This window comes from Symphodus melops (genome assembly GCF_947650265.1).
Source record: "Symphodus melops genome assembly, chromosome: 6".
NCBI classification, from domain to species: Eukaryota; Metazoa; Chordata; class Actinopteri; order Labriformes; family Labridae; genus Symphodus; species Symphodus melops.
In genome coordinates, this window is record NC_136696.1 from 1984461 (window position 1) to 2000349 (window position 15889).

The window sequence follows — 15889 nt, forward strand, 5'->3', positions numbered from 1 at the left end:
GATGTGAGTTGTAATAAAATGAAGCCCACCATTCAGTTTATCAGGGCTTATTGCCCTTGATTGCATGTTAATGCTCAGGCCTTGTTATTCAGGAACTTAACATTGATGCTCATGAAGAAGACTCTTTTATATTGACCTCATGTTTAATGACAAAGGTTAAAGGTATTCTGTGAAGAGGGCTTGCAGAAGTGAGTGCACATTCCAGGTAGTGAAGAACACACACGAATCCAAACAACGACGATCTAAAGTGGGGAAGCACAGAGGAGTTAGTTCCCAGCTTAACCAAGCCAGATAAACAAGCAAACAAGGCCGTGATCCACAAAACACTACTACCACACTGGTAGACGCAACGATCTGGCGCCGAGGCAGAGGAATCACAGGTTTAAGTGCAGCCAGGGTTGATGAGGAGATTCGGTACACCTGGTGCAGCCAGCACCCAGTTAGCCACGCCTACAGCCACACACACAGAGACTAACAGGGGAAAGAAACATGAGGATCACAGACAGGGAATACAAACAACACAACGGGGAAGGAGGGACCTGCCATGATGGGATCATGACAGAAGCTCCTTCTTTTTTTTCATTGAGCTACTTGGTTATGTATAAATATGTACGCTTATTAACCTTGTGAAAGTTTGCCAGTCTTATGTATCTGCTATCTACATTGACACTGCAACCTGATCAAACCAAGACACCAAATAACTAATAATACTCTAATAATAAATACAAAGTAAAACCCCTGATTTATAACCCTTGAACAACATAAATTACTTATGTTTTAGGAGATGCAAGTATTTTAAGAGTGCTTTTCATGTCTTGTAAGTCTTCTATTGTAAAACCTTCAACACAAGAACAAGAATATCCTGCAGTTTATAAACCTCAAATCTGCCGATGACATGAATGAGTACAGCCTTATGAACATGTCGTATTCCCCCTGTAAAGCACAAAAAACCCACTTTATTTTATAATATTATGAAGGCCTATTAAGACGTTAAAAATGCCAAAAGTTAGAATTTATGGGTGTTAGTTGATTTACCCTCCATTTTTCTCCTCTTTTCTTCTCCCCACTTACTTCCTCTTCTTTTTCTAAATATTCCCCCCTCCTCCCACACTATTATTCCCAAACTTTTTGCTTAGAAAGGCCTGAAACTATTGAGAACCTGTTCTTTGAACTTTTTCAGATTTTGATATATAAGGATGATCTTCCAAAAAAGATGTCCAGCATGGTCAATTTAAATCTCTGACTGGGTAAATATAACATCCATGAATGCAAGTGGAATTAAAGCAAACCCTCCCTAACTTATTTTTAAAAAAGGGATGTCTGCAAATAGTGAGTTCGTCAACAAACTATATGAGGTCAAGTTCTTAATCTCATAATTTTAGTAGTGGGTACTCCCCAGTGTTTATTTTGTGTGCTTTTCATTTAATTTTTTTACATTGAAGCTATCGATGCTATATCTGTAGAATATGTATTTGTTTACATGCATACTTTTTGTTTCTTATGCAAATGTTTAGTTCCCAATCAGCATTTGTTCAATATCGAATAAAAAACATTTAAAACGGAACAAGAGAGCAGCCTTAACTCCGTTGTTGTCGGTACTTTATAGTGTGACACACAGCGGAAGTAAACAAAAAGGAACGCAAGTTCCGATCATAGTGACTTCTCCTTTCAGACTCGTCTGTTCTCGTAGTTCATCTTTCTTAAAGTTCAATAAAACAAAAACACAATGAGTTCAGCTGAGAGTCTGAGAGAGTTTATCAACGAGCGACTAACGGCTGCTGCGGAAGACATATTTGTAGTTTTTAAAAGAACTATCATCGAGCACGAGGAAGAGATAGATCGACAGCGCAGACTGCTGGATATCGTTTGGAAACCTCACATCATCTTACACAGAACAGGTGAGGAACTGCCTAACTTATTTTAATTAGACTACAATGTATGTTACAGTGTTATAAACTATGATGGCCGAGAAGTGAAAACTTGAAGCAAGAGCCCCAAACATCTTCATTTAGAGAAAAGGGATTCCTGGCATGAATAATTATTTTTCCTGCTCTTATATAGGTAGGTTTAGTATATCAGTTATTGTGCTTTAAAAATAAACAATGTCAACTAACTACAATGAAGGAGAAAAACACTGAATATCCAGTCAGCACAACCAAAGTAACATTTTGTTCTTCATCTCTGAATGATAGAGGAAGAATTCAACAAAATAATTGTACATTTATTATTTAAGTCTTAAAGGAGAAATCTGTAAGACGTGAACTGTATGAAATGATAAATTGAACTTACTATATGATCAGACATTAATGAAATATGCTATTTTAAAGTGCTGAATGGTCTCGTCTTTGTTTGGACCAGAGAAGTTAGACGGTTTTAAGGCACCCCACATGGCTGTTTTGGACGCCCCTCCATTTTCCAGATATGAGACCAGTTATCAAAGAAAGCTAACCTGCTATGTGACACGTGCACAAATCACAACTGTGATGTAGAAACAAAATTACTTTTAGCCCTATTTGCACATCTTTGTTTTGTCATTTGTTGTTGGATTATTGTCTGCATCAATTGATCTGAAGTTCCTGTCTTTAACAAAGCCTTTGATCTTTATATAAATGCTTTTGTTTGTCTTCCTCCAGCTCTCCCACAGCAACATGTGTGTAAAGAGGAGGAGGAGGTTCTGGCTGACCAGCAGCTCTGTAACCAGGAGAGGAACTCCAGTCCAGACCAAGAGGAGCCAGAGCCTCCACAGATTAAAGAGGAGCAGGAGGAAGACTGCAGCAGTCAGGAGGGAGAGCAGCTGGTACTGAAGCAGGAGACTGACACATTCATGTTGACTCTTACTCATGAGGAGAGTGACCACAGTGAAGTTCAACTAAAGAGTGAACACCAGCTTCTTTCTCACAACTCTCATGATGATGAGGATCAAGATCCCACAGGAAGAGAGCTCGGAGTCTCAGAATCAACTGGAAAATCAGACCCAAAGAAAAACAGTGACAAAAGAAGAAGTCAGAACAGTAAAACATCAGAGAGTGACTGTAGTCCTCACCAGGGTGAAAACTCTTTTAAATGTGACACATGCGGCAAATCTTTTAAGAAAAAGTCAGAATTAAAAAATCATCTGAGTGTCCACAGAGGTAAGAAGACTCATACCTGCATGATTTGTGGGGAAATATTTCGTTTAAAAGGACAACTGAAACGTCATGCAAGAACACACATAGGTGAGAGGCCTTTCTCCTGCAGCACCTGTGGGAAAGCATTCTCCTTAAAGGCAGTGTTAAATGATCACATTCGAATTCACACAGGTGAGAAGCCTTTCTCCTGCAACACCTGTGGGAAAGCATTCTCCAGAAATTCATTGTTAACTGAGCACATTCGAATTCACACAGGGGAAAAGCCTTTTGTTTGCAAAACCTGCGACAAATCTTTCACAGCACATGGTAATTTGACGAGACACTTCATAACACACACAGGTGAGAAGCCTTTCTCCTGCAGCACCTGTGGGAAAAGGTTCTCTCAGAGCTCAAAATTGAAAACACACGTGAGTCAAATTCATACAGGTAAAAAGCCGTTTACCTGCCCAACATGCAACAGATCTTTCTCAGTTAAAAGGGATTTAAATGACCATATGAAATCACACCCAAAAGAGTTTACCTGCCCAACATGCGACAAATCTTTCTCAGTTAAAAGGGATTTAAATGACCATATGAAATCACACTCAAAAGAGTTTATCTGCCCAACATGCAACAAATCTTTTACATTAAAAAGTAATTTGACTAGACACTTGAAAACACACACATTAGAGGCTTCTGCAGAACCTGGGGGAAAAGATCTCAGGTGTGATATCTGAATAACCGCAATCATTCTCATTCAGGTGAAAAGACATACACCTGTAGCTTCACTTATGTTTATTAAAAACTATAAACTTCAACGACAACAAGAAACCGATCTAAAACCCCGTTTCCACACAACAGTCTGGTACGGATCAGTACAGTTTGGTTTTTCACCTCACTGTGATTCAGTCAACCAGAACAAACCAGAACATGACAATGCAGTGAGAGGACAGGGTGTGTACAGACGGTGGCTCTTTCTGAATGGACACAGTTCGGTATGTAGTGCGGACTTAGCAGTGGGAAGCTTCAGTGGACTGAACCCTTGTGGTTGTCCAGTGGGCATTTTTTGGGTCCACGTCTGTATACTAATCATTTCAGTATGGATATCAACTTCTGGGTTTTATGCAATATGGATCTGATGCATCTTTTCAGGAATTGTGTTTTACCACCCACAATGCTGTGCGAAATTAACTATAAAATGTCACTTCACATGTGCCTCCAAAAATCAAAAACAAATGAGCATGAATTCATTTAGTAAATTTTCAATCTAGAATTAAAGTCCCAACTGAAATCCCTCCTTTTAATCAATGATAAAGATTTGTAACAAATGTCTGAATTATTATAAAACATTTTCCCTCTATTTAGATATTTTTATCTGCGTCTTCATTGCTTCATCTTAGTTTGTATTCTGTATTTTACTGTCTTTCATTTGTACTTTCTTGTTTGTACTGTATGTTACTTTATTATTCAATCTGTTCTTTACTTGATTAACAATGTGACTTTTTTTTACCTTAAATTGCGCGTTCACTCCAAAAGATTGCACGTTTGGTTGGTGGGCGAATGATGATGAGCTGTGTCGTCTGTGGCACAGACTCTGCTCAGCCTGCAGTCCAGCCATTTAAATGTCCAAGAGATTGTATCTTTATTGATCACAGGTAAACTTTTATTCTTAACAAATATTACATCTTTGTTTTTGGTTTGATCTTTTTCTTGTCTTTTTTAAAGTCAGCACAATTGTTGCCTTGTGGCAAAACTTGCTGGACTGTGATAAACAGCGAGTTGTTTTTGCCTTCCCTGTTTTTCCACAAGCACTGTCTTTTGTACCAGTAGCAGCAAAGCGTCCATTGCCACAGGTCCCATTTACCACGCCATCTGCTGTCGCAACTGATACTTATTTTCCTCCCAGGAAATAAAAAGAAAAGGTGCAGAATAACACCTGCAGAAAATGTGAGCAATATATAAATGCAGAAACAGGACGCAGCCAGTACAAAGGGACTATTTACTGCCCCTCCACAGAGACGAGCAGCTTTGAGTCTTGTTTTGCGTACCACCATCTGTGGTACGCAAAGAGCTGTGACGTCCTGACGTACTACGGTGAGCGTATTGCATCATCACTTCCTGTTGTGTCTCGCTCTATCGCTACTACCGATCGATAGCTCGGTAGCTAAAGCTAGATTGTTTATCCTGTGTATTTTCTTACATTTTGTCTCCATTCACTGCACACTCTGAGTAATCGAAATAATCACCAAGCACCCCTGCTAGCTATCTATAGATCTTTTGTTTGCGTTAAACTACGTACTCTCAGGCTAACTTAGCAGTTAGCTTCTCCTACTATGGCTTCTCTCCCTGCCTCTCCCTCTCCTGCTCTCTCTTGTTCTGTGTGCCAGATGTCTAGTTACTCCTCGTCCTCCTTTACTGATAAAGGTATCTGTATTAAATGTAGTTTATTTATAGCTTTGGAGGCGAGGGTGTCTGAGTTAGAGAGCAGGCTCCGCACCTTTGAGTCAGAGTCATCTTATGCAGCAGCAGTTAGCCAGCCTTCTGTAGCCGGTGCGGGCCGACATAGTGTTAAATCTCCCCCGGTAGCTCCCGAGCAGCCGGGAGGCAGTGGCTGGGTTACTGTCCGAGGGAGGCATAGTCACAAAACGAGGCTCACGACTCCCCACCAACCACTTCATGTTTCAAACACATTTTCCCCACTCAGCGACGCACCCGCTGAGACAAAAACTCTGATAATTGGAGACTCCATAGTCAGAAACGTGAAGTTAGCGAAGTCAGCGGGCATAGTTAGGTGTATACCCGGGGCCAGAGCGGGCGACATCATGGCTCACTTAAAGCTGCTGACAAAGGCTAAACGTAGATTTGATAAAATTGTAATTCATGTCGGCACAAATGACTCCCGACTTCGCCAGTCGGAAATTACTAAAGTTAATGTGGAGTCGGTGTGTAGTTTTGCTAAGACGATGTCGGACTCCGTAGTTTTCTCTGGTCCTCTCCCTAATTTGACCAGTGATGACATGTATAGCCGCATGTCTTCATTCAACCGCTGGCTATCGAGGTGGTGTCCAGTAAACGATGTGGGCTTCATAGATAACTGGCAGTCCTTTTGGGGAAAGCCTGGTCTGCTAGCTAGAGATGGCATCCATCCTACTCTGGTTGGTGCAGCTCTATTATCTAGAAACGTAGCAGAGTTTATTAGTCCCAAACCCTGACAACTCATCAGAGTTCAGACCAGGATGCAGAGCTGCAGTCTTACACACTTCTCTGCGCTTCCTTTAGATCTGTTTACCTGCCACTATAGCTGTCCTTGTGACTGTAAATCTAACTGTAACTCAGTTAGATCTTCTTATAGCTGTAACCCTACTTATACTATAGATACTGTGTCTGTTCTCCGCCCCAGACCTGTCATAGGCAATTCCAGCCTCAATAAAAGAGGCGTAAATCATCAAAATTTAGTCAAAATCAAAACTACAAATACGATTTGGCAAAAAAATCTAACAATTAAATGCGGCTTACTAAACATTAGATCCCTAGCATCTAAATCCCTCCTGGTAAATGAGCTAATATCAGAGAATCATATTGATCTACTTTGTTTAACTGAAACCTGGCTTTCTCAGGATGAATATGTTAGTTTAAATGAATCCACCCCTCCCAGTCATTTGAATGCTCATATAGCTCGAGACACTGGTCGAGGTGGTGGAGTAGCAGCTATTTTTAATTCTGGTCTTATAATCAATCCTCGACCAAAGCTGAATTATACCTCTTTTGAAAGTCTTGCACTCAGTCTTTCACATCCAGTCTTTAGAACTTTTCAGCCAGTTCTAGTTGTTATAGTTTACCGCCCTCCTGGCCCATATTCAGAATTTCTATCTGACTTTGCAGAATTTCTATCACACATAGTTCTTAGCAGTGATAGAATAATTGTTGTAGGTGATTTCAATATCCATGTGGATGTTGTTAATGACAGTCTTAGCATGGCTTTCATGTCTCTATTGGACTCTATTGGCTTCACCCAGGGTGTAAACAAACCTACCCATCGATTTAACCACACCCTGGATCTTGTTTTAGCTTATGGTATTGAAATTAACAGTCTGTCGGTTTTTCTGGAAAATTCTCTGATATCAGACCATTTCCTAATAACTTTTGATTTCTTTTTACCAACCTTAACTCCTCTTAATAAAAAAGTGCTCTCTAGAAATTTAAATGATAATGTTGTAGCTAAATTTAAGGATGCTATTTCAGCTGCCTTTGTTTCTGTTCCATCCCCTAACCTAGTTGAAAACTCCTATAATCACTTTAGTCCCTCTCAGCTAGATCAGTTTGTAGATAGTGCGGTGGATTCACTTAGAGTTACTCTGGATTCAATCGCTCCCCTAAAACAGAAGCCAATCAAACGACAGAGATCAGCTCCATGGTACAATTTAGAAACCCGTACTCTAAAACTAACGTCACGTAAATGTGAAAGAATTTGGCGCTCCACCAAAACGATAGAATCTCGTTTAATTTGGCAAGATAGTCATAATCGATATATGAAAGCTCTACGGCAGGCCCGCACTGCCTATTACTCGTCTCTTATCGAAGAAAATAAAAACAACCCTAGATACCTCTTCAGCACTGTAGCCAGGCTGACAGAGAGTCAGAGTTCATTTGAGCCATCTATTCCTTTAGCCCTTAGCAGTAATGATTTCATGAGCTTTTTTAATGATAAAATTCTAAACATTAGAGACAAAATTAGCAACTTACTACCTTTACTTAGTGCAGATTCCTCCTATATTTTCGATTCGGCAGAAACGGCTCCAAATTCTGATACTAACCTCGATTGTTTTTTTCCAATTAACCTCGCAGAACTAAATTCGATTATTTCTGCATCTAAACCGTCAACTTGTCTTTTAGATCCAATCCCAACCAAGTTGTTTAAGGAAGTCTTTCCTCTAGTTAGCAGCTCCATACTAGATATGATCAATATATCTTTAGCTGCAGGTTATGTACCCCAGTCATTTAAAGTAGCTGTAATTAAACCGCTCCTTAAAAAGCCTACTCTTGATTCAGGAACTCTAGCTAACTATAGACCTATATCTAACCTTCCTTTTATCTCCAAGATCTTAGAGAAAGTGGTAGCTAATCAGTTGAGTGATTTTCTCCACAACAACAGCTTGTTTGAGGAGTTCCAGTCGGGATTTAGAGCTTACCATAGCACTGAGACTGCACTTGTTAGAGTAACAAATGATCTTCTGTTAGCCTCAGACAGGGGACTTCTATCTGTGCTTGTCCTGTTAGATCTTAGTGCTGCTTTTGATACAATTGACCATCAGATTCTGTTACAGAGACTAGAACAATTGCTTGGAGTTACAGGGACTGCTTTAAGTTGGTTTAGATCCTATTTGTCAGATAGATCTCAGTTTGTGCATGTTCATGATGAGTCCTCTTTGTACACCAAAGTTAGCCATGGAGTGCCTCAAGGATCAGTGCTTGGTCCGATTTTATTTACATTATATATGCTTCCTCTAGGTAGTATTATGAGAAAACACTCCATGAACTTTCATTGCTATGCAGACGATACTCAGCTCTACATAGCAATGAAGCCAGAAGACGCCAACCAGCTTCGTAAACTAGAAGCCTGCGTCAAGGACATCAGGACCTGGATGACCAGAAACTTCTTACTGCTCAACTCAGACAAGACTGAAGTTATAGTGATTGGTCCTAAGAACCTTAGAGAGACTTTCTCTGCCGATATGACGGCCCTTAGTAGTATTAGTGTAGCCTCTAGTACCACTGTTAGGAACCTAGGAGTTCTGTTTGATCAGGATATGTCCTTTGATTCCTACATTAAACAAATTTCAAGGACAGCTTATTTTCACCTTCGTAATATCTCTAAGATCAGACAGATCCTGTCACAAAATGATGCTGAAAAATTAGTTCATGCATTTGTTACCTCCAGGTTGGATTACTGTAATTCTATTTTAGCAGGGTGCTATGGTAAATCTCTAAAGACCCTCCAACTCGTCCAAAACGCTGCAGCTCGTGTTCTTACTAGAACGAGGAAAAGGGACCACATTACTCCTGTATTGGCTTCTCTCCATTGGCTCCCTATAAAATCTAGAATAGAATTTAAAATCCTTCTGCTCACCTACAAAGCTCTAAACGGTCAGGCACCATCGTATCTTAAAGAGTTAATTGTACCGTACTATCCATCAAGAACATTACGTTCCCAGAATGCAGGCCTGCTCGTGGTACCTATAGTCTCTAAAAGTACTATGGGAGGTAGAGCCTTTAGTTATCAGGCACCGCTCCTTTGGAATCGTCTACCAGTCGGGGTCCGGGAGGCAGACACACTAGGTACTTTTAAGAATAGACTTAAAACTTTTCTTTTTGATAAATCTTATAGTTAGGGCTGGCTTAGGACCAGCTCATAGTTATGCTGCTATAGGCTTAGACTACCGGGGGAACTGGCACCAGGATCTCTTATCTCTCTCTCCCTCTTTCTCTCCCAGCTTTCTCACCTTATAGTAATAAGATATGTCTATAGTGACAAGCAGTAGCTTGTCACTATCTTTGTATTCTAACCTCTCCTTTTGAGCTCTCTTAGGTTCCTTGAGCTCTCTTAGGTTCCTTGGGACTGTTGGTGAGGATGGCCTGCCCAAACAACCCCCCCCCCCCCCCTCCCCCTGAGGATGGCCTGCCCAGACCCCCCCCCCCCCCAACCTATCCCATCCTATTCTTCTTTCTGCATCTTGTCCCATCTCCCCATCCCATTTCAAGCCCAGCACAGTTTAGCAGATGGCTGTTCCGTCATGGGCCCGGGTCTGCTGAAGATTTCTGCCTGTTAAAAGGAAGTTTTTTCTTGCCACGCCATGACGGATTAAGCTGGGCTCTTGTAACATAGCCATAAGTAAGGTCCTTTACCTGCTTTTTGTAAACATAACAATGAGCATGGTCTTGTTACCTGCCCTTTGTTAATGTTAACAGACAAACAGTAAGGTCCTTTACCTGCTTTTGTAAAGTGTCTTGAGATAACGCCTGTTATGAATTGACGCTATATAAATAAAGATTGATTGATTGATTGATTGATTATATTGTGTATTTAATTGTTCATGTTTCTCTTATTAACATATTTAATTAACATTGTGCCTTTATTTTGTAAACTGGTTGCAAACCTGAGCTGTTATTTAATAATTCATCAGTTGATGCAGTGACTAGTTATGTTTGTAGGACTGCAAATTATAACCTTTGCATTGTTTTTTTTTATTTTGTCTCAATTCTTCAGCGTTCCCAGCAGCCAGAATGAGTTTGAAGTCAATTGTTTGTTTTTTAACTGATTTGCAGCCAAATAAACTGAAATAAACTTTTATAAAATATTTTGCTGTTTATTTAGATACCGTAGTTACTTTTCAAATCCTACAGAGGTAGACGCAAACCACAACAAGCTTTTCAACAATAATACTGCGTTATTCTTTATTCAATGAACATTTGAAGCAGCTTCATTAAGCATGTAAGCGTCTGAGGCTCCCTCTGATTTTCATAGAGCGACCTGGCCACAGTTAACTGTTATATACAATATATGTTTACTTAATAACTGTGTGACAGTTTGTCATAATTGTGTATCTGCTGTCTACAGTAACCTAGTTTTACACAGCAACCTTTTTCCCAAATATTCCCCCCTCCTCCCACATTATTGTTGCCCAGCTTTTGCCGAGTCCGTAGGGACTTGGGTTGGGAACCGGACGGTTGCCAGTTAAAGTCCCAATGTGGATTGCAATATAGAAGCTGGTCTGGTAGCTGGAGAGGTGCCAGACCACTTCTTGAGCAATGCAGAGGTGCCCTTGAGTAAGGCATCAAACCCTCACCAGCTCAGGTGGCGCTTTCTTGTCTGGTCAGCCGGCCTGCCCACAGGTCCTGCTTGTGCATGTGTGTCATTCAGGCCTGTGTGCATGTCTCTAAAATAACAGAGTGAGGACCACAATTTCTGCCTCTGGGATTAATAGAGTATTTTAAATTAAATTTGTGGAGCCATCCCGGCTCCTTTAAAACTAATGATACAACATATGTTGTCTTCTTTATATATTTCAGTTCAACTTCCACATCTGAAGATTTATGAAATGCACATCAGAAAAAGGAAATGTAATAAGTTTACTGGAAAAGCTTTGAAATGCATTTTATTTTCTGATTTTAACTCGCCTGCTAAAATAAGATTAGGAAATCAAACAATGATAATCAATAAATATTGCAAGTATCTGGAGCGGTAGCGTGCGGACCATGTATTGAGGCTCAGTCCTCGCGCGGGTGGCCCAAGTTCGAGTCCGGCCTGTGGCTCATTTCCCGCATGTCTCTCCCTGATTTCCGTCTCTATCCACTTTCCTCTCTATAATAAAGGCATAAAGGCTAAAAATAAATAAAAATATTATATGAACAAATATATATATATATTGTAAGAATCTTAAATGGCCAGTCGTTCCTAAACTATAAAAGATTCACATTAAGATATTGAACAATGTTTACCCAGCTGCTGAAATCTTTTAATTTTGAAGTAGATCAATGTGGGTTTTGCTGAGAAGAGCCTGAAACTATTGAGCACTATTGTTCAATCACATTTCAGTTTTGGCGGGATCTTTACAGCAGGTTAAAGATCGAATCTGAGAACCCGTCCTTTGAACCTTTTCAGATTTTAATATGTATGGATGATCTTCCAAAAAGGTGTCCAACATGGTCAACATAATTTTCTTACTGGGTAAATATCACATACATAAATGCAAGTGGAATTAAAGCAAACCCTCCATAACTTATTTTTTTTAAACGGATGTCTGCAAATAGTGAGTTCCTCAACAAATTATACGAGGTAAAGACAGTTTTAGTAGAGAGTACTATATATGTACTATATATATATGTACTGCCCTGTGTGTCTTTTTTACAAGGAGACTCTCCATGCCATATCGGTAGTATATGTTTTTGTTTACATCAATACTTTTTGTTTCTCATGCAAATGTTTAATTCTCTACCAGAATTTGTTCAATATCGAAGAAAAAAAAAGGTTGAAAACGGAACAAAGATGCTGCCGCACCTCCGTTGTTGTCGGTGCTTTATAATGTGACACACAGCGGAAGACGCCTGAACAAAAAATAGCGCCAGTTCTGATCGCAGCTACGTCTCCTCTCAGACTTGTCTGTTGTCGTAGTTCATGTTGTTTTAAAGTTTAAGAAAACAACAACAAAATGAGTTCAGCTGAGAGTCTGAGAGAGTTTATCACCGAGCGACTAACGGCTGCTGCGGAAGACATATTTGTAGTTTTTAAAAGAACTATCGTTGAGCACGAGAAAGAGATATATCGTCAGAGCAGACTGCTGGATATCGTTTGGAAACCTCACATCATCTTACACAGAACAGGTGAGGAACTGCCTAACTTATTTTAATTAGACAACAATGAATGTTACAGTGTTATAAACTATGATGGCCGAGAAGTGAAAACTTGAAGCAAGAGCCCCAAACATCTTCATTTAGAGAAAAAGGATTCATGGTATGAATAATTATTTTTCCCGCTCTTATATAGGAAGGTTTAGTATATCAGTTATTGTGCTTTAAAAACAAACAATGCCAACTAACTACAATGAAAGAGAAAACACTGAATATCCAGTCAGCACAACCAAAGTAACACACTTTTTGTCTTTATCTCTGAATGATAGAGGAAGAATTCAACAAAATAATTATACTTTTATTATTTAAGTCTTAAAGGAGAAACCTGTAAGACATGAACTGAATGAATCAATAGAAGGACCTTACTATATGATCAGACATTAATGAAACATGCTATGTTGTAGTGCTGAATGGTCTCGTCTTTGTCTGCACCAGAGAAGGTAGACGGTTTTAAGGCACCCCACATGGCTGTTTTGGACGCCCCTCCATTTTCCAGATATGAGACCAGTTATCAAAGAAAACTAACCTGCTATGTGACACACGCACAAATCACAACTGTGATGTAAAAACAAAATTACATTTAGCCCTATTTGCACATCTTTGTTTTGTTGTTTGTTGTTGGATTATTGTCTGCATCAATTAATCTGAAGTTCCTGTCTTTAACAAAGCCTTTGATCTGCTCAGGGACATCTTAGTATAAATGCTTTTGTTTGTCTTCCTCCAGCTCTCCCACAGCAACATGTGTGTAAAGAGGAGGAGGAGGTTCTGGCTGACCAGCAGCTCTGTGACCAGGAGAGGAACTCCAGTCCAGACCAAGAGGAGCCAGAGCCTCCACAGATTAAAGAGGAGCAGGAGGAAGACTGCAGCAGTCAGGAGGGAGAGCAGCTGGTACTGAAGCAGGAGACTGACACATTCATGTTGACTCTTACTCATGAGGAGAGTGACCACAGTGAAGATCAACTAAAGAGTGAACACCAGCTTCTTTCTCACAACTCTCATGATGATGAAGATCAAGATCCCACAGGAAGAGAGCTCGGAGTCTCAGAATCAACTGGAAAATCAGACCCAAAGAAAAACAGTGACAAAAGAAGAAGTCAGGAGAGTAAAACATCAGAGAGTGACTGTAGTCCTTACCAGGCTGAAAACGCTTTTAAATGTGACACATGGGGCAAATCTTTTAAGGAAAAGTCAGAATTAAAAAATCATCTGAGTGTCCACAGAGGTAAGAAGACTCATACCTGCACGATTTGTGGGAAAATATTCCGTTTCAAATCAGAACTGAATCTTCATGCAAGAACACACACAGGTGAGAAGCCTTTCTCCTGCAGCACCTGTGGAAAAGCATTCTCCTCAAAGGCAGTGTTAAATAATCACATTCGAATTCACACAGGTGAGAAGCCTTTTGTTTGCAAAACCTGCGACAAATCTTTCAGAATGAAATTTACTCTGACAAAACACATGAGAATTCACACAGGTGAGAAGCCTTTTTCCTGCAGCACCTGTGGAAAAGCATTCTCCTCAAAGGCAGTGTTAAATAAACACATTCGAATTCACACAGGTGAGAAGCCTTTTGTTTGCAAAACCTGCGACAAATCTTTCAGAATGAAATTTACTCTGACAAAACACATGAGAATTCACACAGGTGAGAAGCCTTTTTCCTGCAACACCTGTGGAAAAGCATTCTCCACATGGTCAGGGTTAAATAATCACATTCGAATTCACACAGGTGAGAAGCCTTACTCCTGCAACACCTGTGGAAAAGCATTCTCCACAAGGTCAGGGTTAAATCATCACATTCGAATTCACACAGGTGAGAAGCCTTTTTCCTGCAACACCTGTGGAAAAGCATTCTCCTCAAGGTCAGGGTTAACTGAGCACATTCGAATTCACACAGGTGAGAAGCCTTTTTCCTGCAACACCTGTGGAAAAGCATTCTCCTCAAGGTCAGGGTTAAATGATCACATTCGAATTCACACAGGTGAGAAGCCTTTTTCCTGCAACACCTGTGGAAAAGCATTCTCCTCAAGGTCAGGGTTCACTCTTCACATTCGAATTCACACAGGTGAGAAGCCTTTTTCCTGCAACACCTGTGGAAAAGCATTCTCCTCAAGGTCAGGGTTATGTGAGCACATTCGAATTCACACAGGTGAGAAGCCCTTTATTTGCAAAACCTGTGGCAAATCTTTCAGAAAGACATGTAGTTTGACAAAACACATAAGAACACACAGGTGAGAAGCCGTTCTCCTGCAGCAACTGTGGGATAAGCTTCTCTCAGAGCTCAAATTTGAATAGTCACATTATTCAACTTCATGCAGATGAAAAGCCGTTTACCTGCACAACATGCAACAAATCTTACTCAGATGAAGGAGATTTGACAAGACACATGAAATCACACACAGGTTAGAGATCGCACTTCTGCAGTTGGGCGTCAAGATTTCCCAAGGTGTGACCTCAACAACCGTTGACTCTCCAAGCTGTCCTTGGTGTCGAGACAAAGCTGAGCTGTATCGGGTCTGACTGACAACAGGAGCCGTGAATTAACATTACACATTAACTAAATAATTCCAGAAATTCTATTACACTTGGCAAATAAGACCCCACCACCACCAATTGCACTGACGATCTGTGAAAACGATGCCAGTTAACATGGGGCTGAACTACATCCTGCATCACCTTGAAACCCCAGGGACCAACGCAGGGATCCTGATAAAAAGATAGATAGATAGATAGATACTTTATTGATCCCGAGGGAAATTCAAGTCCAAGTCCTGTTTGTGGACTAAAAGCTTAGTATTCAACACCATCATCCCGGATCTCCTGCAACCTTAAACTCACCCAGCTTACAGTGCCTGCCTCCACCTGTCAGTGGATCACAAACTTCCTGACTGACAGGAGGCAGCTGGTAAGGCTGGGGAGAATCACATCCGGCACCTGGACCATTAGCACTGGCGCCTCCCAGGGCTGTGTTCTCTCCCCACTGCTCTTGTCCCTCCACAACACCATTGGCTGCACTTTAGGAACCCTTCCGTGAAACTCCTGAACTTCACAGACCACACCACCAACATTGGTCTCATACAGGATGGTGACGAGTCTGCCGTATCGACGAGAGGTGGAACAGCTGGCTCTCTGGTGCAGTCAGAAGCATCTGGAGCTGAACCCGCTCAAGACTGTGGAAATGGCAGTGGAGTTCAGGAGAAGCTGCCCCTCACTGCTTCTGTGAAGTACTGCTAACCTCAGTTTCTTTCCCCTGGCTGTCCGCTAAGAAGTCACAGAGTGCCAAACATGTTGCTGTGACAGGATCCTGGAACAAAACTGTCACTGTGAATGTACATATATGTAAAAATTTTTTTTTTAACTGAAATTACCATACACATGTA

The 15889-nt window shown here is 40.7% G+C and overlaps 4 protein-coding genes across 8 annotated transcripts in view; all 4 read left to right on the forward strand.

The window, feature by feature from the left end:
- LOC306825260 (uncharacterized protein) overlaps positions 1-4844 on the forward strand; it is a 154448-nt gene extending 149604 nt beyond the window's left edge. The window contains exon 4 of the transcript XR_013779235.1: positions 4833-4844. The gene's annotated coding sequence lies outside the window, so the exon portion shown is untranslated. The remainder of the gene's footprint in view (positions 1-4832) is intronic.
- LOC306825255 (uncharacterized protein) overlaps positions 1-14961 on the forward strand; it is a 59545-nt gene extending 44584 nt beyond the window's left edge. The window contains exons 4-5 of one of the 2 annotated variants that reach the window (XM_079345869.1): positions 13987-14490; positions 14659-14961. In XM_079345869.1, coding sequence (XP_079201995.1) covers positions 13987-14490; positions 14659-14744 — 590 coding nt within the window. In that variant the 3' untranslated portion in view covers positions 14745-14961. Of the gene's footprint in view, positions 1-13986 lie in introns of both variants that reach the window. The other variant, XM_079345868.1, reaches the window with a different exon arrangement.
- Positions 1-15889, forward strand: part of LOC306825253 (piggyBac transposable element-derived protein 4-like) — a 73019-nt gene that overhangs the window by 21519 nt on the left and 35611 nt on the right. The window lies entirely within an intron of this gene.
- Positions 1428-3907, forward strand: LOC306825258 (uncharacterized protein). Its single transcript, XM_079345880.1, has 2 exons — positions 1428-1898; positions 2634-3907. Exons 1-2 carry the CDS (start codon positions 1727-1729, stop codon positions 3842-3844), a joined length of 1383 nt encoding a protein of 460 aa, XP_079202006.1. The 5' UTR covers positions 1428-1726; the 3' UTR covers positions 3845-3907.